General features: G+C 37.5%; 1 protein-coding gene across 5 annotated transcripts in view; it reads left to right on the plus strand.

Moving 5' to 3' along the window:
- The window catches only part of LOC139732335 (tropomyosin-like), a 58429-nt gene that overhangs the window by 23937 nt on the left and 11541 nt on the right, over window positions 1–22951 (plus strand). For 3 of the 5 annotated variants that reach the window (XM_071643205.1, XM_071643202.1, XM_071643206.1), the window contains 6 exons: window positions 440–573; window positions 6474–6519; window positions 10689–10760; window positions 12051–12121; window positions 12489–12627; window positions 13786–13855. In XM_071643205.1, coding sequence (XP_071499306.1) covers window positions 440–573; window positions 6474–6519; window positions 10689–10760; window positions 12051–12121; window positions 12489–12627; window positions 13786–13855 — 532 coding nt within the window. Of the gene's footprint in view, window positions 1–439; window positions 574–6473; window positions 6520–10688; window positions 10761–11207; window positions 11280–12050; window positions 12122–12488; window positions 12628–13785; window positions 13856–22820; window positions 22926–22951 lie in introns of all 5 variants that reach the window. The other 2 variants (XM_071643204.1, XM_071643203.1) reach the window with 2 other exon arrangements.

The following is a 22951-nucleotide window of genomic DNA, read 5'->3' on the forward strand; positions in this document are numbered from 1 at the left end:
TACAATGTGGAAACTTTTTTTTACATTCTGCAAGTATTAGCTTAGATTAGATTGTTTTTTCCCTAGTCAACACCAAGCTTTCTTCAAAATATGACCATATATAAAAGATGAATTAGAAAGGAACTCTATTCTCTTCTACTGTTTCATTATTGAAAGTAAGACTTCAGATTCCCTGATTTTCTAATTGTGAACCGTTTGACTAAATGCGGCTATAGTTTGCCATGCAAACTGTGTTTTATTTCTCTGCATTGGAATTATTTGAGCAGCATGAGAAAATTAATTTCTATTCTTAAGAAGGTATACAAAGCTAGACATTTCAGATTTTCAGATGTATTTTATCAGATAACAGTGTTGTCATAATGAAAATTGATTTTATACTAAATAATTTGACATTTTAATGTGTGCTCCTCCTTCCCCCCCCCCCCCCTTCAATGTACAGGCAGAAGCTGAAGTGAAGAACCTAAACAGTAAAATCATCCTCCTTGAAGAAGATAATGGCAAACAAGAAGAGGCACTAGGAGAAACAAGGAAAAAGCTAGAAACCATTGAGGTTGAGGCAGATGAAAACTTAAGGTGAGTCAAGTGATGCATAATTCATAGCTTGTATTTTCCTTGATTGATCTACCAACATTTGTGAAAAGATGGAATAATGTATCTGAAGTTTATCACTGTTCAAGTACTGTGATACTTTTGAATGTGTACAAGTATTATTAGATCTTGTGAGAATGTTTTTGAATCAGTGTGGACCGTCCATTGGTCCAACCATGGAACATTTGGTCTGCCTCTGTCTATGTTAATTTGATATGAGTCATGTCATGAATATGACTCATAGACATGTAGTTCTATTGTATATCGATAATCATTTACATTGAAAGACACACTATGTTAAGTTGTAAAAAAAAATACCCAGACAAAGATTTGTAGCCTTGAGTGGTGTTAAGTTATGTGTAGTATAAAACTGACAGAAGTTATTGGGGTTTCTAATCAGTAATTTAGGGGAAGCGATTCTTGACCATGCCTATCACCTGTTTGCAAAACTATTCAAGGTTGATAAATAGAAGGGCAAACAAGCAGGACACAATCATGGCAGGCATTAGCTACACATGTACCCCACACAAATGTCACCCAGACTTGATGCTTGGCCTACATAGAAAACATGTGACTAATGCTTGCCACTTGTAGTTTATTACTACAAAGCTCACCTGTGCAAATTGTACAAGACGTAGTGAGTGGCTACTATATAGTGCAAATTTCTGAATGCCTTGTCATGATATACACTAATATTGTTTCACCAATTTTGATTTTCTGTATTTCTTTTCTATCTATTTATTAATTTATCTTATTTTTTTTTCCTTTTACCGAGTAGACAGTGTACCTGGTATGCAGTCAGGAAATTTTGTTTAATTTGATTTTGATAGCCTCAGAGTCTCTCATACAGCTGACAATCAAGTGCTGGTAACTTTTTCAAGGCATGGACTAATTTGAATAATTTTTTTTTATATAGGAGGCCTACAAATGTATAAAACAAAAACAAAAACACATGTGGCATCAACACAAATGATGAAACTAGTTCAGAGTATTATCTTGAGCCTGAACGCCAATGTAGTACAGTGACAAAAGAAATAGTAATATCTCACAGCCTGGGTGTACATGTACAAATGTAGCTAATGCGGCTTACAGCTTGTATACACCACACGTGTTGGAGATAACCTGAGATTGTGCGTTGCGTGAAGGGAGTGGCCTACTTGCCATCCAACAAACAGCCAACAGTTCTGTATGGGTGGTATAGTGTGTTCTCTGATCGTATGAAGAAGTGAAGATGGCCCCTGTTTGGCTAGCAGTTTACAGTTGGCCTGTCTAATCTCTATGGCATACTATTGTAGTCCCTGTGTGTATGAGGGTTTCATTCAGACAGACCTGATTTGCCTTCCCTCTTTCTACCCACCCTCCCCATTATCCATTGAAATCTTTCAGGCAGACCTTGTAGATTTGCACACATGCACACAATCACACTCAAATGGGAAACGCTGTTCTATTACATTTTGAAGCAAACAGTGTGTACATATATATGTCTCTTTTCCACCATTGATGTTCTGTATAGAACCCAACAAAAGGTAGTATTTGATGTGCAAGGGGATAAAGCAAACATACATCAAAAGAATCTTGGTTAAAGTTCTTTATTCGAGGACCTTGATGATCAGAGGTCACTGTATGGATATCCCAAAGACTATCAACTTCAGGAATCAGTATACTGCTTCAATTCATACTTGCCAGTTTATTTATTGAATTTACATTAAGCCGTCGTATTTGAATGAAAGATATTTTTCTGATTTTGATTTCATGTCATCTGTCCATAAATATCAATTTGATTAATATGGATATCTTGTGAAGAATGTTACAATGCTTATATTCTAAGAATTATTGAGTGTGTGTTTTTAAAGCTATAGTGTTGAAATGAAGTCGGGGAAACTCTCAAATACCGTAGATTGTGTGTGTGTAAAACGAACTGTGTCTGAGTGTGTAAAACGAACTGTGTCTGAGTGTGTAAAACTAACGTCATGGTCTAAATAAAATGTTTTCTGTTATTCGAATGCATAGACATGAAATTGAATTGACTCCTCTTTCAGAGGAATAGAACTTGTTGTTTGACCTGTTAGTGTCGAAAGGTGAAAGGGTAGACTTGGGATGAAGAGTGTCAACTGTTTGTGGAAAGTGAAACTTGATTCTAGCACTCCAGGCCCAGTAAATTCTGGTCTACTGGGTAGTGACCCTGCCTGTAGTTTGCCTTCCCCTGTAGCCTGATTGTCAAGATGTGTGGTTCATGCTGTAAAGTTGAGCTGACAAGCCACAAAGAGAGATGTTATAATGGTCAATCAAGCACAGGCTACCATGAGTGCAATCAGATACTTGAATGGGGAGTCGTGGGTGCCTGCACATATTCCCCAAGACTCGTTGTCAGTAGAACCTGCCTGGATTTACCCAGAGAAATTGTCCATGATCAATCCTTGAGATTTTGTCTGATCATCTGTCATTGTGGTATATTGATTTGAAATATCTTTAAATTCATTATGTGCTTCTCAAGAATATAAAATCCTAAAATCTTCAGGAGAACTAATAATTTTCAGCATACAGTTCTTGATGAAAACATACTGTCAGACTGTATTACCTGCAGACGTACAGCATCCCTTGCATTCTTGTATAGCTGTGTGTGAGAGGCTGATGTTACTTCAGCCTTCATGCATGCAGTGTTTAATTTGGAGCGGTGCTCGTGCACCAGTGATATCAGTACACTGCAGGGATGCGTAATCCAATATTGCCTTGAACGTTCATATCATTAGTAGAGGTGTGCTGTTTACACCATGGACATTACCATCATCAGTTTTGGTTGGCCAGCACATAGGGGACTGAGAAGAAATGTTATTGGGACTGGGGAGGGGAGGGGGAGGGGGAGACGGTGAGGGGGGTTGATGGTCTTGCTGTCATTGTTATTAAACCATTCAACTGTAATGTATTATTTCTGGCCGTATTGTATTGGCCTCTCACCATAGAGATCAGTGAAAGCTCCTTTTATGTGTTCCTGGTTCATATACTTTGCCTACATGTGAAATAGGAGAAGGAACACTAGTCTGGGGTAGATTGGCTTGGTTTAGGTTTTTTGTTTTATTTTATGTTGTTTATTGTGGACGACATGACATACAAAGACATGACAGAGTGAAGGATTGTTGGAAAATCAAAAACAAGTGTGGCATGACATTTTCATGAATTGCCGACTAAAAAAAAAATCCAATTTACTACACGTACAGGTGCTAGTAATGTAGGGGTCTGTTCAACTTCCACATAGTATGCATTTTATTTTCACAAATCTTGGCTCCTTGTAAAATTTGTGAAAGTTCCATGCATACCAATATTTCTAGTGTCTAATGTAAACTAGATATTGTAACAGATGAAGGACTGGCAAGGATAAAGGAAGACACAGTAATTAAGGCAAAGAGAGAAGTTGGTAATGTAACAAACATCCATATTGTCATTAATGCATTTCAGGAGGATATTTGGACTTACATTGCAGGTTTTCATTGACTGAGCAAGACCAAATATATGTTAGATGGTCTATTGTTTTGGTATTTAATGAATTAGGTAGAAGGAAATCCATAAATCCCCCTCCCCCCCCCCCCCCCCCCCCAAAAAAAAAAAATAAATACACAGGATCAAACAATTTAAATTTAAAGGGCAGATTGTACTCAGTGCATTGCTTTGAGATTGATTAGCCAGGTTCCACAGTTAGAAAGTAAACTGTAGAAATTAGATATTTAAAGTTATGTCAAAACTAGCTTGACATGACTGATTTTTATCCCTCTAGTCTCAAGCATAAGAATCAATTTTATTGTGAACAGTATTGCACAGAAACAGATGCTTTGATGCCTATGTAATTAGGACATCTCCTATGCATAACATTCCTGCAATATCATCTTAATACATAAATGTTATCATGGTTACATGTGGTAGTGTGTGGAAAGTGAATTACCCAAGTTGTCTGAAAGTCGACAGAATACTATCATTCTGAGCATGGAAAAACTATTACAAGCTTCCTAGTAGTGTACAGTGTATGTACGTTGTAAACCAAAAAGGTAACAGTTGCAATGACCTTGTACCGCCAACATGCAGACAACCTCAAGCACAAACACATTCAACAACTTGTACACCTCTTTTCTGTGCCTCATTGTGTGTGGAATCACTGTGTCTACATGGCTGTGATGAGTCATGGCTATAGAATGCTGTGCTGTACAGACAACTCAGTCATAATTGCATTCAATTTGAAATGAAACAAAGCAGATTGAGGGTGAATGGGGCCTGAGTAATATGGGCTAAGTCAAACTGCATGCAACATGTAGACCTGCAGAGCTTTTTTAGCACTAGGGAAATCCATGTCTCAACATTATGTTGTCTTACATTCAGTCTCCATATGTTGTATTTTATTGCATGTACTGAATTTTCTTTAATAGGACACTTCATAACGTTTCTTGCATTCAGTGGTAGGGACACAGGCTTGGTAATCGTAACCAGTTGTGAATATTAACACATTTGCCGATGAGTCAAATGTGCACAAATGTCACACGTAAACCTTTGAACAGGTAATAAATGTGGCATGTAGGCCTAGAGGGTTATTAAAAGTACAATTGAGGTCTCTTCTCCTCTATCCTCTGGTCTAGTTTTGCCTAATTGAGGAAGTGAGAATAAGAACTCATCACTTAATCCTGTCCTGGGAGACACATACCTGCATTGTTTTATTCTGAAACAGATATATTATATGGTACTTGTACTATCTCAACCATTGAATACATTTTCTTGATGCCAACTAAATATAATGTGCAGTTTCTCTTTTGCAATCATACTAATGGCTCTAACTATTGTCACAGCACTGTAAAGTCCATCAACAATTTCTTGACTTGGGAATGGGATGACCTGCTTGTCAGTTAATTCCAAGATCATAATGGTATGCACAGATACAAATTGTAGTTCTTTTTTCTCTTTTGTAAACCATAAATATGATGGGGCCAACATTAAAACAAAGCTTACACTTCTCTTGAAAGGCCTCCAAACCTTGAAACTGTGTTTTGATGAAAGTCGACATATCATTTTAAAAGCTACAAACTTGAAGGGAAGGCTGTTGGTTTTGTATTGGTATCAATCTAATATAAGGCAATCTAATATAAGGTCACCTGATTCCCAATTATCTAACACCAGAGTTACAGTGTATGTACTGATTTGTCCTTTCATAGATAAAAAAAGAAGTACAGGATAGGTCAGTGTTCATTTTCCTGATGAATCAAATAGAGTATGAGCTTTAAAACTTACTTTGTGAAACATTTTCAAAATTGTAATAGGATTCTTAGGCCAAGTGAAATAGATTCCCATCCCAGTTTTTGGAGAAGAGTAATATGTTAGGTTCATGCTATATTTCTGATCTGAAGCGGCTGCATACTATGCAGTTGTATTAAAGTGAGTGTTGTTTGGTGGCCCAAAAAGTAATAAATATAAGAAAAGTTGATTTGGGAACTCAAAAAGGGTATGGACGGGGACGACAACAATTCTTCTTTTTCATCGGCATTTTGAAAAAAAGTAAATAGTTAAAAAGAAATGATGTGGTGCCAGAATCGAATGCGTGAAAGTATGACAAATTACTTTATTATGTTACCTGGCCGTGTAAGTCTCCTTATTGATAAGCAAAGGCTAGGAATTCACATCAAGAAATAGTAAAGAAAAAAAAATGGACATTTGTACACTCTACTTCTTACTGAGACTATTTGAGCATGATTGTCACAAAATTCATGAAGGTCTGTCAGATTCAAACTGTTCTTTCATTCATGCATGTTCTCAGTCTGTTATGTTTGCCCCTGTTCTGTGTAGTGGAAAGAATCTAGGTATTTTCCCCAGACTGAGTTTACCCTTTTGTCTTCTTTTTTTTCTTATCACAGAGCAAGGAAAGTACTTGAGACCCGCAGCGCCAGTGATGATGACAAGGTAAGTATAAGTGTAAGAGCGTGCAGCAAAACATGTTGGACTTTTTTTTCGATTTCCATACACACCGTTAATTTTGAATTGGGGGGGGGGGGAACCTGAAAAGGGTATGTCTGCACAATTAGTTCTTGTGCTGAAATCAAACTTGAATACAGATCCTGTCAGGCTGCAGAAAACCACCCCCAAAGTATTACAGAATTTCTTGTGATAGTCTTGAAAGAGACATCATTTTAAAGCATTATTGCTGAGAATATTGCTTGAAGACCCCGTACACAATTGAGAAACTGAACTTGCATTCTGTATGTCATAATGAAATAGTCTCACATAAACTGTGGATGCGCTCATATCCATCTTTCATAGCGTGTGTGACAATAGCCTTTGATAAACGCCTCGTTGCTTTATTTTATAGTGCATACCGCTTGTCTGATTTGAGACTTTCGGTCCAGGCAAAGGATGAACATGCAAGTGGGTACCACCATCGACCAAATTTTTACAAACTTGGTTTAGATTTCATAGTTAAAATAGTCTACTCGATTCTCTACCAAAATGGTCTCAAAATAGTAGTCACCAGTCAGTAGGCTTATTGTTCAGATTACATCAGTATACATTTGGTATGGTATGCAGATCTTATGAAACTGAAGGCAATACATTATGTTCCCAATAGACATGATGTGTTAGTAGTCTTCTTGCTGGATGTACACAAAGAGTGGGATATACAGTGGCTATTGTCTTGTTGGATTTCTGAATTTTATCTTCATAGGGGTGCCATCTGTAATGGCATATACAATGGATAAGATGTCTTCTTTCTTTTTATAAATTATTGTATTTTGTCAGATGAATTTTCATTTATTATCATAATAGTGAAGTTTTACCCCCCCCCCCCCGAAAAAAACAACACAACTTAAATGACAGAAAATTGTGCCCCTAAATGTGTAACTTGCAAAATTGAAGATAGTTTCAAAGACAGTTCATGTGGAGTGGTCAATTGACGCACAGTTGGTAGACGCAAGACACAAGACACAAACGGTGTATGCCCTGTAAATCATTTGTCAGTGCAAAGATTTGAATAGAAATGTGAGGCAGATCCATGCCACTCAGTTGCATGTCCATCCCTTGCCTCGCAGCTCTGCTTCCATCATGAGCTGAAAACCAAGCCACAAGGCCTGTCAAAGGGCTAATGTAATGCATACTCAAATGAAAGTTTTGGTGATAGGTTTATAAATCCATGTATAGCTGATGGTATTTTTAAAAATAATTTTATGCTACACTGAGATTTGTCCGACATGCATTATAATCAGACTCTCAGAACGGTGTACAAAAAGTTTTTGTAAATATTTTTGATCTTCAGATGTAGGGTTAAGGCATCGTAAGCTTGTGCAAATGAAGTGGGAATGACATTCAACTTTAACATTATTTGATGCATGAAGGATAATGTCATTGTAGCAATATGAGAAACATGCTGTCATATAAATAGCATGATTGCAACTGATAGACAAATTGCCATACATCATAAATATTAGAAATAATAAATTTCATGAAATTGAATAGATAGCATGAATTGTCAATGTTTCATGTCACTAATATGTATGATTGTCTTAATCAAGAAGTGAAGGCTGTATGTTCTTTTAACAGGCAGACCTGACAGGCTTAAAAGATGCTGCAAAGTGTATATTTACTTTAATGGTTGAAGAAGTGAAGAAATATGGTGTTTCTTTCCATGCATGATAACAAAGAACTCGTACATTTGGAAAGTCTGTGAGTTTCAGACACATCTTCTTAGTTATGACTATGACGCATTCCAACAACTGGTATCATTGATGATGACATTTGAATCAGCAATTTCATGCACTGTGATGTCTAGTCTCAGTCAACTTTGCTCTTAACTCTCTATCATTTGTCATCCTCAACATTTTTTGGTGATTCAAAACTGAAATGTACATCAGCAGCTTTTCACTGCTTGATTCAAAACTGTCACTAGTCTGTATGTTTACTTTGGATTTAATCTTGTTACGGTTACATGATTTAATATGAATACAATAAATATTTGTCTTATCCAGGCCTATAACTTCAGTGTTCATGATGAAAGTACTGGTATAGGCTAACATGCACGGGCCATCTTAATTGTGTGATTTATGACATTGCCTCATCAGATGGTATGAATGTTTTGATGTGGTCTGTACACGTGAATTACAATTGTGTTAAGAATCGTACATTGTATCATGAAGTATTGTAGTTCTCCATGGAATAATGCATGAGCCACTGATGTGGATATCAGTGTGTTCAAACATGAACTAATAATGAATGCCTCATGAGCGTGTTGTGGCATTTGTTGCTGCAAATGTTTGTCTTGATCTGCGGCATGCTGCTGAAGTTCCTTCACCTGTCCTCTCCCAGACTTCCATGACTTTCCCACACTTCTAACCCACACCTTCTTCTAACCAACACCATTCACTTAACGACTCCTGTCATCTTTTGCTGTGTGTTTCAGTTATCGCATTTTATCCTGCAGTCACTTTCACACAGAGAGGAAAAAAGAACAACAACAAAACAAAACAAATAGTTCTCATTTAGAAAGGAAACATGTAGCTTTGGAGCTTGATCAATCATTCTGAGGAACAATAACAAATTAACCAACTGAAAGAATATTGGAACTCAACAGTGTTTCAAAAGGTAAATTGATATGAAACAGTCCATTGCTGATGACCAATAACAGTTTTAGTTCATAGAAGGTACCAATGTACCAAACAGAATAAAGACTTAATGGCAAACACAAAGATGTAAAAAGAAGAAGAAAAAAAAAAAAAGAAGCAAGACCCCCATCAGGCATTATCCACATCTATATAGTACATGTGGTATTCCTGAAATATCAATTTGATATAGAACAGCTTGATTTTTGAAGAATTATATGAAAGATCTCTTACCTGTTTATGTTTTGTCATTTAACAAATGTTGAATCAGAAATACATTAATGTTACAGCCACAGCATCCTTTATCCAACATAATTTTATCACTTCAACAATTGTGAGCCTGAATCTACAACCATTCGTGTTCTCATATCACTACTAACAATCATCAAGAATCCGTTTGCCTGACTTTTGCTTACCCATTTTGCCTGTGTTTGTAGCTTTCACAAGGTAAAATTGTCTGCTACATAGGTTTGTTTAACATCAGACATTATCAGCTACAAGTCCTTGGAAGCTCCTACCAGTGCAAACATATACTCAGTACACAGGCATGATATTCTGTAGATTTAAATCTGATTTCAGATTTTTTTTTTCTCAAGTCTATACACATTTTGCTTTTTCAATGTATCAAAATCACCAGAAAATTTTGATTTCCGATTTTTTCAACAAACCTCAATGTCTACACTGATACACCTGCGCATTTCATGAGAATAAATCAAGTAGATTCCTACTAAAAAGATATTAGATTATAGGAATGGTATAGTATTGATTTCAGGGGAACCCATTTAAAGTGTGAATCAAAAAATGAATCACTTAAATTTAAGAGTTAATGTGATATCAAATAGATTAGTGAAAAGGTATACTTATCGGAATAACATGCTACTGTACCAATAAAATATCTTATGATACAGAACATTGCTTATAATTTTCTCTCTCTGCTACTTCTTTCTTCAATGTGTCTTCTTTCACCCTTACTTATCCCCTTTTTCTGCTCCACCTTCTTATCACATTTGTTCTTTGTCTCTGTCATGTCTATATATTTGCTCTGCACTATCACATACTATAAAAATGACACAATCCTATTTCGTGGCTACATTCCTAAAATTCAATGCAAAATACATGTGCCTTCTTTGACATGGATACATTTTGTCTGAATCTTCTACAACAACAATGCCCATCTTGTATGGGTAAAATGCATTCACTGCCTCTTCATATTTCAAAACATCTTCCTGGACTTTCCTATTCTGTGTTCCTGACTGTGATATTTCTTATTACTCTCTGTCCTCTGTCATTGTCTGTAAATTTGTGTTGTCTACAAAATGTATCCTTTTCTCATACCTTTCACTGTTCATTGGGATCACCCTTTCCTGCTCTACTCTTATTCTGCTCCCTCACACAATGCCCATTTCTTCACACCCTCAATCCCCTTTCCCAAACTTTCCTTGGCCCCGGTGGCTCACCTTTCCAACTTCTGCGGCCATGCTGCAGATCACAGACCTTGAAGGCCAGCTGTCCTCAAGCAAACAACTCCAGGAAGAGGCTGACCACAAATACGATGAGGTACCAGTTGTGTGCAACATTGCATGCCACAAGGCCAAGTTGGGTGCTACATACCAGAAGAGCACAAGTGCTGAGTGTTTTTTGTCAAAATTAAGAAGTCATGTTGATAGTTGCGAGTCGAAAGTGGAAGAATGCCGACAAATGACTTTGGAAATTATTATTCAGTATTCAAGCATGGTGATGACACTTGGGGAAATCTTATGACTTATCACACTTTCCAGATGTGTGTAATGGGAGATGAATTGTGAAGTGGTACCTCTTCATCTTTGAAGAGAACTGAAACCAGTGACGTATCAAAGACATCCACTCGTGCTCTTTGGGTTTAGCACTCGCTTTCATCTTGTGATATTGATAATGTGATTGATTTTTTCTTCCCCATCTTGATATTCTATTTCTGCTCTTTCAATATCTTCCAATGTTGCATGCGCCACGGTTTCCCTTTAAAAGGTGTGTGAGTTAGAGGAGCAACTTAAACAGGATAGACATAGAGTAGAAGAACTGGACAGATTACACGCAGAGGTAAATTTCTTTGACTATTCTTTGTTTTGATGAATACACATATCTTTGATTTTCCTTTTGATGGATGTGTACAAGATTTCCTTTCTTTGTCATGTACAAGGTAACCATGTTGTCATTTCAAATTTTCTTATTCTTGTTCAGAATATGATCAAATGTAAATGTGCAGGAACATAACCTGTACACTCATGAGCATAATAACCATGTTATTTAAATTTTATGTCAATGTTATTAGTATGGTTAGTGAGATGGAAACTGTAACATAAGTTGAGAAATTAGTTGAACGAATTGAATGTTCACATATTTGGAGATTAGCATTGGAGTGTCACAATTTGGCATTATCTTAAGTCTATCAGAAAGTCGTTTCGTTGAATGATATAAAAGGCATCATTTTGTGGTGGTTGATATCCACAAGCTAACACTTTCAAACTCTACTTGAGAGTTAATAGAGAATTATGTAAGAAAAGAAAGGGTTGACCAAATTTGAAAATATTCTTTATGACTTTGCCAAGAATTTCAGTGTCTTCATGTTGTCCAATCTGAAAAATTACATTATTCCTGGAGATTGATTAATTTGCTTGTCAGAAGTAGCATATATAATGACATTTTGGATTCCATGAGCAGCACAGAGTATCAACATTTACATGTGATATTTTAGAATTATGATGTGATGTGGAGATAAACAAATGGAGTGGCCAGGAGGTTAGTATAACAACAAAGATGTTGCATCCGAGGCCTAGTAATGTTTTGTGTGGATGCATTTGTTCCCACCAGTCCCAACGTAAGCTGCAGATGACTGAGCAACAGCTTGAGGTAGCCGAGACCAAGAACACAGAGCTCGAGAGGTAAGCCACAGTAAGCCTGGCAGTGCAAGTCTCTGAGAAATGTTCTCCAGGAGTTTGATTGATCACACATGTATATTTCACAAAGGCATTCTCTTTTCACAGGGAATCTCCCATATGTGCCGCATATTGACAGTATTGCCTTTTGAGAACCCTAGGGACAATCTATGGTAAAGATGTCCATCCCAAGATAAAAGTTGGCTGCCTTGAAGATCTTTGTGGCAACGTCAAATGCGCGCTGGTTTTCGTCAGTAGATAACGGCGACAGTTTTCCGTGTACCATCACCTAAAGTGCTTATGTGTAAGTGGCCTTATATGTATTGTTCATTAAATGAGTTTTCTTGCTGCCTTTTTTTTTTCATATCTATAGCAAAGTTGCTGCACTGACAGATGAGATCACCACCCTGAGGAATAACTGCAAGTCACTGGAGGCCCAGGACAGGGAGGCAACAGAGCGTGAGGAGAAATACGAAGGACAAATCAAGCAACTTAGGGACAGCCTGGATGAGGTTTGCTACCCTTTGCACAATTTGCTGAAATGATGTAGACTTGTCGATATTTGTTGTGCTGCTCACCGTATGATAGACTATCAATGCATAAAGGATGCTTTATAAAAGCACAGGAGTTGCAAATTACAGGTTTCCCATCCCATGGTACCATCTGCCCACACAATTTAGGATTGGTGCTCCCAATAGCAGAGGCACAGGGGAAGAGTTTCCCATGACACCAGCAGGGTCTTTAATTAGTGATGATAACAAGGAGTTTTAGTGGTGATGGTGGTTTTGGTGAACCAGACTTCCTTACTCCTGATGTAGAGCATTTATTTTGTTAGTTTTTAACCAGTGAGGTTCAAAATTTACTATGGTTTGGAAGATGAGTTTCCCAACTGAACCTCCTGCATAAGTATTCTGCATTCTGTGTCAGACACCTCATCTGAGTGGCAAGGGACTATTTCCATAGCCAGTTGGTGTAATTACTCATCTGGGGTGTCTGTGCTGCTTCAGGTAGGGTTTTGACATGATGGTTAACTTCGCTAGTTTTACTCAAAGGTTTTTCTTCTTTTTGTTGCTGAGTCCTTTGTTTTGATTGTACGGATCCTCTGCTTGTTCCAACCCCCCCCCCCCCCCCCCCCCCCCGAAAAAAAAAAAAAGATGTCTAAATGATTGCTGGAAGAAAACAAGTGATAGCCACTTGTCTCCAGCAATTCTGCAGTATTGTGCTAAAGGTTGCAATGTATGGTTCAGAGTTTAAATACATATCTCTCCCTGTCTTATTTTTCCCCCTCTCTCTGCCACTCTGTCTCCTTTATTAGAATACCTTATCTGTACATGCTTCCTGTCATTTTCTCCTTCTGTTATGATATCCTATTGAGTGTGGTTACTCTGTAGATACAACGTACATGTTGTATTGAAGTGCAAATTTTGTATGTATTTCTTATAACTGTTACGATTGATGCATTTAAATTTCATATCTATTGTTGTATTGATAATTTTGATTCATCAGCTTTGCTTTCACGAACACCTTTATTATGTGATGGGGAGTGACACATGGGGGCTCACTTGCCACCGGGTAACAGTAAAGAATTTTACTTTTGTATGTATGGCCAAGTGAATAGATGATAATGATGGTGATAATGATTCTTTCTCCCATTTCTTGCTGGGTGACAGGCCAGCAACCGTGCCGAGGGAGCCGAGGGCCAAGTCAAGTCTCTACAGCATCAAGTAGACACCTTGGAAGGTGAGAGGTCGACTATGTGTGTGCCACGTGTAGGCACATCCAAAGCACAGTGGTTTGAGAGCACAACTGGGGTAACATTATTGAAATCTGCTTTACAGTCTGAGCATGTCAAATCAGCAGTGTCTCTAATAGCAACGCATAATCTTCAAATTTTGGGATGTGAAATCCAAAGCTAACAATTAGTTAATTGCAGAGAAATCATGTGGCATATACTGCCTTTCTGCAAGGTAAAGCTTTCATCCGTAACTTGCAAGATGTAGCATAGGCTATAAACAATGAATTGTAGTGCAATATGGAACACAATGAAGTATGTACAGGTAGTATCTTTATCACTTCATATTGCATTCTTGAAGGATTTCTTCTTATTTTTGATTTCTTCTTTTTTTTGTGTGGCAAAATGGTGTCTCGTATTTAGTCATTCAGTTTCCTTGGTGGTCATTTTTCACTGTGATGTTTAACAAGTTCTCTGAAAAGAATGAGAATGCAGAGAGTTTTCTGTAGGGACTAGAAATGTTCATATGATTACATACAAAGTGGAATTCAATCATGTTCTCCATGCTCTCAGCCATTGTTATGTGGTCATTTTTGTTTTGTTTTTTTCTCCTCGGAATTCTTCTTATGAAAGTCAGCAAAGTGATGCATATCCATGTGTGAATGAAACTTGTTTTTTTAAGACAAAAGAGAAGGTAAAATTAGTAAATATTTAAGACAAAAGAGAAGGTAAAATTAGTAAATATTGATTGAATTGGATCCAGAATTTGATTTATCGATCTCTGGTGGAGAAAATCATGCATCACAATTTTGGAATTGTGTTGTGGCTGCCTTTGTGTAATAATTGAATTGAAGCTCATGCTGATTATGTGATCAATAAGTATTCATCAGACATGGAATGTATTACTTTCTGGCTTGACTAAAATTGCTATAAATGTCTTATATTTCTAGGACTGTAGGAGATAATAGTGTCAGTGGAAATATGATATATTCTGTAGCAGTAATAAGCAGTTCCTAACATCTGGATAGTTTGGAAAGATGTCATATTTACGTGGCATTCTTTATGAAAAGTCAGTGTGCGCAAAAACCAGATACCACCCATATGTAGGATAATTCTATACCTCAGTACATGATTATTTTATACTTGCATTGTTGCATATTTCTCTTTTTTTTTTATATAAACCTGTATTTTCCCCCTTTTTTCAAAGCAGTGAATTAGCATACCATGGTTTTGACATTTGTGAAATCCTGTTGGTTTTTCAATTGAAACAGAGCATGTGTGATTAACAAGCATGCTTGCCTAGAAGTGAAGAAGTTATTTCCAACCTACTAAATATGACGCCTGTGGAGCTACAGTCTTGCAAATCCTTGTCCTCCTTTGCCATTCGCAAAATTAGTGGGAAACCTTGCTAATTCAAGGTCTTCATTGATTCAGATCCATTCTTCAAATACAGCTTCTGAGACCCTTTCTTTGGTATCCACTTCCTCATTCTGATGATATTAAAAGCAATGGACTAGGAGGCAGATATATGAGCTTTGATTGCAAACATGTGTACCAAATCAGAGATGCATGACCATAACACTCACACTGCACTCACAAGTAGCTTGTGACAAAAAGATGTCTATCGCTTTCCTGGTGTATAGCCTCATTTGTATTAAAAATTGATTATGCTTTTCGCTTTGTTTGAAAGTAGTGGATGGGAGGAACGTAGACGTGGCAGTTTGTCCATCGGCTTTATATTGAAGAGTATACATAATCCCCAAACCAAGTCCTTGCCATTGTGTAGACAACAACAGAAACCCTGCAATCAGCAATTTCTTATCTCAACCGGTTGTCAATGGCAGATAGATTAACCACTGACACTTGTTGGCCATTTTTAGATCCATATATCCGGGGAGATGTTATGATGTGTCACATTGTGGCTAGTCCTCACAACCTCACATTCGACTGCATGGAGTGTGTACTTCATACATATCATGACAGACCTGCATTCAGTGTTCCGCATTCTGCAGTGATTCCTGTTTGCTTAACAACAAGAATAATTCAGTCCTAGTGCATAGTAACTAAAAACATCTGGACATACACATGGATCATCTGCGTACGGTACAAAGAATATATATAAACATGATCTGTCACTCTGAAGACCTGTTTTATTGTGTATTTTTGTTCTGAAGGATTAAGGGGGTTGGAGTTGAAATGCAAGAAAAGTTCCTGATAAGAGTACAAATCCCATTTTTGGATTACTCTCCCATGTTTTCCCACCGTCCATTTTTGGAATGATACCTTTGAATAAAGAAAAATATAGGACAGAGATTACATCAGGAATGATAATTTTTTCGGAGGCAAAAAAGAACATTTATGCCAATTCTTTTCGTGTGTGGATTTGTATTATGCCATAGTAGCCAAGTGTCATGTTAATCCAGTCCACGTCATCACACATTCTAACCGCTGGAAGCATTAATCTCCAACATTATGGCTCAGTATGTCGCAGTCAGTGTGACATTCAGTTATATATATGTGATGGCATGGTTATAATGCCGCTGCTACTGAAGAACTTCACTCACAGAAGTAAAATTGCAGCTAGTACATCAACAGATTACTACTAATATTTGTGTCTTGTTTGTTGCGACAGGGAGGATTGGTTTGGATTAGTTTCAACTCAAGACTAGGTGTGATCATCGTATATTTGTGTCATTTGTAGGCTTTTGTATCAAAAAACTAATTCATCGATTGTTCAGATGACATATTACCTGTTGTGTTGTGGCTAATTATTGTTCAGAGTCTGTGAAGAACTGATCTTTCTGCTAGTGAGGCGATATCAGCGTGGCATTAATGGCAGCTGGCTTCAAATTCATTTTGATAGGGGTATTAAAATTTTCATGCGAAGGGGAAGGATACACACTATGTCCCCTTGATAACAGCATAGTAATGAAGACATTTTCTGAAAAGATAAATTGATTCAAGGTTGCAGAATCATAACAGCATGAAGGTAAATCCATTGTGTAAGGTGATATGTTTTAGTGGTAGAGCAATTTTGTCATTATTTTTATAGTTCCTTCTATAGAGTGTAGGTCAGAAACTGGAAGGAAAAATAGAATAGATATGTCCATATAAAACAAAGAGTTTGAAGATACCCAACTTCCCTCCCGCATCGCCAATATGGCTACCTCTTCTTTGGTGTAGATTTGCCAATGGGTTACTCTTGAGGTGTACTTTGTATGAGGTGGGCTTCCTTCCAAGCTAAAAACAACCTTCTGAGGGCAGTGGTGCTCTTCTGCAGCCATTATCAGGGTTATCATCATCTAGAATTCTCCATTACATGCTTTCCACAGAGTGTGCATACCCTAGTGTCTGTATTCTGAGGGGGCATGGTGTCCACTTTGGATTGTTAATTTGAAATGTCTATGTATGCCTGTAATTGCACATGGGATATCTGTTGCATGGTTCAGATGTTAGAGCATACCCCCACTGCAATGTCTTTGTCTCTGCCCCGCCCCCCTCCAGTTTGTATAATCACAGCTCTCCATCTACCCCACCCCCATTCACTCCCCCACCTAAATATTTGTGTTCTACGTCAAAGATGTGTTGGTAAAAGTTCTAGTTGTTGGACATGGGAAAGAATCCTTCCTGTAGTGTGTTGCGTCAGTGTATTGCACGTGTTGCACTGTCATAATTGTGGTGTGCAGCCATAGTGGTTGCACCAGCCTTCGAGTCCCTCTGCGATGCTGAAGATGGCCCAATGTCCTAAAAGGAGATAAATCTCTCGACGTGGATCATCTCCCTACTGAATGGTAAGGGACCCTCCTTGCAGTCAGCATGTCTTTTCTCTTCCTGCCTGGTTTGCGTGACCCTTTAAGTGAATAGAGAGAGAGCGCGAGAGAGCAGAGCAGCTATCGATAAGTAAACCTGTGATTTTTACAACACTTTGTACTGTTTCTAACATACTACACACTAATTCTGTGAACAGTAGGGCTTTTGTACAATTTGCCTGGACAGCGTATCATGCGAACAACAAAGCTGCTGTGCGTATTCTGTCCTGAGTTTGGGAAATGGTGTGGATTGAGAGAATATGTAGCCCTGAAAAGTTTTCTAACTCTGAAGGTTGTGGAGATGCTTTTGAAAGTTTTCAGCTTCTATGCCAACATTTTGTTGAATGGAAAAGATTTCCTTTTTGGTTTGTGGTGGGTTTGGGTTTGTCCGTAAAAAATGCATGAATGAGAGGTGGTTATTGGTCTCACATTGCAGTATTTCCAGTAGATTACAAACGTACTGAAATAGACATCCAAAGATCATTAACAATCCCCTTTTACTGTATTGTAGGGACAAAATGGATTTGTTTGCTATGGGACCCTTCACTGCAGAATTCTTTCAAAGATAACCTACTTTTTTTCATTATCCTGGCTCATAGTATTTGAATCAGTCACACCCCATAGGAAGTACTCCCTATTCTGAATTCAGTCAAATATTAAACTTGGTTGAAAGTACTTCTATTGTTCAATTTTTCTTTGTTTTTTCCATAAAGTGTCATGTTCTTATTCTCTGATTTCTTCTGTCAAAGCTGCTTGCAATTTAGTCAGCATTTGCTAGTGACTGGTTGTATGTAATGACATATTCATAATTTGTGTGCAGATGCATAGGTATGGCAACATGATGCACAAATTCAGCAGTTATGTTGGGTTTATGCAACAAGACGGGAGAATACCAAAATGATAATGATGATACGCTAAGAGCATAAGAGCATATCACCTAAAAAATAATGATAATAATAGTAAAGAAAATGTAGAGAACTTTTGCCTTCCCCCTGCACTTCCTTGCTTGAAAAGCTGCCTGTCCCATAATGCTGGTTTCCTCTCTCTGTCCTGGTCTTTTCATGTTTGTTTTTTCTGTAAATCATGTTTTCCTTCCCTATAGATAAGAGCTCCCAACTGTCAAAGTTTGGGTTCTATGTTAGTTTCAAATGTGTGCTCAGATCATTGGGGAGCAATTAATCTGAGTCTGTCAGAATATTCCTGGTGACAGTGTCATTCTGGTGGGTTGCGCAATTATTAATTTTCTATACCATGCCATTTTGAGTCCAGAGATTAGCTTTGTCATTAAATCATATTTTGAAGGGAGTATTGAAACAGAACTTCCCCTAACAAAAATGACCCAGAACAGAGCAATGTTTCCTAGATTCTAATATCCATAGATACTCATTTGTATTTGCAAGTACAAGAAACAATTCCAGAAATCTATGTGTGAAATATAATCGAAGAATAATCTTCTGAACTTTCAGAGATTATTTATCATATGAATAGTTTGCATGCCCTGAATCAACTTGCATGGTTTTGTAAAGTTCAGATACGTGTGTTTTGAAGGTGCAGTTTGAAGGGCCATTTCAAAGGAGAAGTTACCCAAAACATATATGAATTCAGTGGAATCAGAAAGATTAGTGAAACACCTTGTGAAAGTTTAAAGAGAGTCAGAAAACCTGTTCCATTGATTTAAAAAAAAATATATATATATTTCTGTTAATCCCTTGTGCTGCTTCACTGGACAGGAACTCTATAACAAGTTGTGCTATTGCAATATTAGAAGAGTATGAAGGAAATATAATAATAAAAGTATGCTTTCCCTTGACCTGTTTGCTGAGATATGTAAGACAAATGATATTTCTAATATCCTCTGGAGTATAAAGTTCTCAAGTGTCCTGGGAAAATAATTTCTTGTGTTACTTTTTTAAGTCACAAATTATAGTACAGGTCCCATGTAGAGAGGGCAGCACATGGAATTAACCAAACCTTTAGAGCTTCATAGCTTTTAACAGATTGTCTCATTCTTCTCAAACTTTAACTGCATATTTCACTAATCTGTCTGCATTCAATGAATCCACATACATGTTTAGGGACACCTTCCTATCAAAAAAAAGTCTTGCATTGTGTTGTTCTGCTGTCTTTTTGTCATTTTCTCCCTCTGTTGTGAAACATTCTGTTATGCTCGCTCTCGTCTAAGGTGCTGTTTTGTTTTGTTTTCTGCTTGTGAATTGGCAGCCTCTGATTATGTTTTCTTTTCTGTCTCTCTCTCTCTTTTTTTTTTTTTTTTGTCCTGCTGTGCACTTGTGTCTTTGTTTTGGTTATTACATGATGAAAGTTGCAGTACCCTGTAGGAATTTGACAGAAATGTAAGGACGTTCCCAAAGTGTGAGTCTTAATGTACTTGTGGGATTTGTAAGTGGCAATGATTTACTTTTGAAATATAATGCAATCAATGGTCCGTATGTATTCTTTTTGTTGTGGTTTGGATATGTAATATATCAGTGTGCCTGCTCTGTGAAAGAGATTGTTGATAGAAAATGGGAAGTATTTTGAACAGAATCATAGAACTACCAGAATTACAGGCAACAATGCTTGGTGTTAATTGAAGCCACTTTGAAATTGCAGTGAAACATTTTTGAAGTTGTGTGCTGCTCTTCTGAAACAAATTTTGGAATTTGCTCTTTGTTGAATCTGTAGAGGTTAAGGGGAAGTCAAGTTACAAAGCATTTGTTGTATTTGAATATTATGACATTGATAATCCTATACAGCTTTTATGTTGTGATGGCAGCACCATGAAACTTGGTATTGTTGAATTTCAGCAAGAGAAGTCTGAACTTTAGGTTAAATAAGGGCAAGAGACAACAATATCTAGATATTTATGATGATCAAATGATCATAGTTACTGTACATCAATTTTTAAAGACGCACGAGCCAATCTTGACTCTTTTCTTGCTACTGAACTGCACATATTCTGTAAGCTTCGTTGTTGGGATGTTTTTCAGTGTTATGTGTACTTCTTGTTCGTATTGTCCAGAATTACGAGGAATTTGTACATTGTGCATGCTAGACCACTCTGAACTGGCTTTATTGACATCATTGATCAGAAATGGGGCAAATTATGAAATATAATTATAAAGGATTATTAAAGTAATGTGAAGAAAAGTCAAATTGTATTGATTAAAAGTTTATTGAACTTTGCCAGCAGGAAATGCACCTCCTTTAGTCAGGGGTATTGATATCTCATGTGCATATTGATTATTGCCATAGAAAATTCATTCTGAATACTGGAAGGGTAGACAAAACATGATGTGCTGCTGCTAGCGCATACTGTAGTAACCTGCGACGTGTGTTTTACAGCAGTTCATGTGTACAGTGGAAACTCGGTATAAAGAGATCTGATATAACAAAATACCTGATATAACAAAATACCTGTTATAACAAACTACTTTCTCCAGTCCCAATGAATTTATTTCCTTTGTTTTGTATTGTTTATTGGCTACTGATAATAGCAAAATATCCGATATAAAGAACAAATTGTCTTGGTCCTAAGGATCTTGTTATACTGAGTTTCCACTGTAGTATCCTCTCTGAATTGCCCCAATGTAAGCCTGAGTTCAAGGGCACAACTTCTGCAAACTTGTAAGCCATTATTCCCCCCCCCCCAAGCAGTGAAGCTGTTCAGTGTCATTGTTACCTGTTCACACGCAATACACCATGTGTACTGTGGGCTTTACCCTGTCTTTGAGGCAAGTTACCTCCAAAGCAAGATTTTAGAGGAAGTCTACAAAATGATAAAGCTTTTAGTGATGACTGACATTGATGCCACTGCTTCAGGGAAAGAGACTGACGCGTATGTTGGTGATAAACAATGATAGATCAAAGACGATGAATAAGAACACTAAACTGAATAGCAATCATGGTATTCTTCAATAAGCACAAACAAAAATTTATACAGGTTGAGGACATTGAAAAAGGAAACACTGTCATATTATATGGAAAATGTGGTGGTGAACATTGTAATAGAGAAATATGCATGTATATCCAGTGGACATTACCTGTTTTACACAGCACCTCTCACAACACAACTAGAAATAACAAGCTAGAAGTAACAGACATGATAAAGCATGAAAAGTATGAGATACACCAAGAACAACACTGAAACAGTATTAAAGTTGTCTGTATATCAATCTTCAATTATGTCTGGAGCTTCTACAAGGAGATGTGACTAGTCACATTGTACCGCTTAGAAGGTTTGCTCCCAAGGTGTTAATCAAAATCTGAAGGGGAAAAAAAATTGGCAAACCCCTGATTAGGGTGTGGGGAATGTTCCCTTAGCCACCCCCCCCCCCCCCCCAACTAAATATATGTTTTGAAATGTAATTCTTGCACTGCACCACATTTATCAGACTGAATGGTATCGCATTGAGAAAGTACAGAAATCTTTGGTTGTGTGCATTACCCACTGCATATTCTCAGAGCAGTCACTCATGAGACTTGCCTTGAATCAGGCACTCCTTAAAAAAACAAATGTCACATCTCTGTTCCTAAGGTGGATGTGAGGCTCACACAACAGATCTTACCAAATACTACAGAAATCTCTGCTGTAGAATGGTTCCCTATTAACCCAGACACTACAAGTCCCCTTTCTGCACTACACTTGAAGTATTTATTCAAATATTCCCAACTATTTTATCAGTTTAAGGGAAATGTTGGCAGTTAAAAGGCTTAGTGTTTTCCCCCATGTTGACTGGCCTATGATGAAAACTAGTGAAAAATATTAACAAAAAGGGGAAATATTTCATTTTTTATTAGTTATATTACCACCCCCCCCCCCCCCCCCGAAAAGCATGTCTTTACGGGTCTTTGTAAGACAAACAGTGAAACTCCAGTAGTTTTTAAACAATTACAGAGGTACAATTTGTATTTGGAAATATCTGATTATGCCGTGGTGTAAAATGGTAAAAAGAGAGTAAAATACAAGAAAAGAATTTCCTAAAAAGGCACTGGCTTGTGACGTCAACATCAAGGTATCTCATGATATCATGCAATGTAGCAGTTGATAGTTTTGTTGGTTGTCTCAATCAAGTGTCACCTCGTTAAATAATGCTTTTGGACCGAGACTTCAAGTGAGTAACGCATTCTCCACCCAACCAACCCGTTATCCGTGTGCTTCCTCCAGAGAACATGGTCGATTTGATGGCCAAATATAACAAGGCCGTGACGGAGCAGGAGCGTCTACAGGAGGAGCTTTTGGCCATTTAAAGCTCCCGTCTGCTGGAGCTGGGTAACACTCCCCGACTATTTCACGTG

This window comes from Diadema antillarum, unplaced genomic scaffold, assembly GCF_040938485.1.
Source record: "Diadema antillarum isolate AM-2024a unplaced genomic scaffold, OU_Dant_1.0 seq00000413_RagTag, whole genome shotgun sequence".
Classification (NCBI taxonomy): domain Eukaryota; kingdom Metazoa; phylum Echinodermata; class Echinoidea; order Diadematoida; family Diadematidae; genus Diadema; species Diadema antillarum.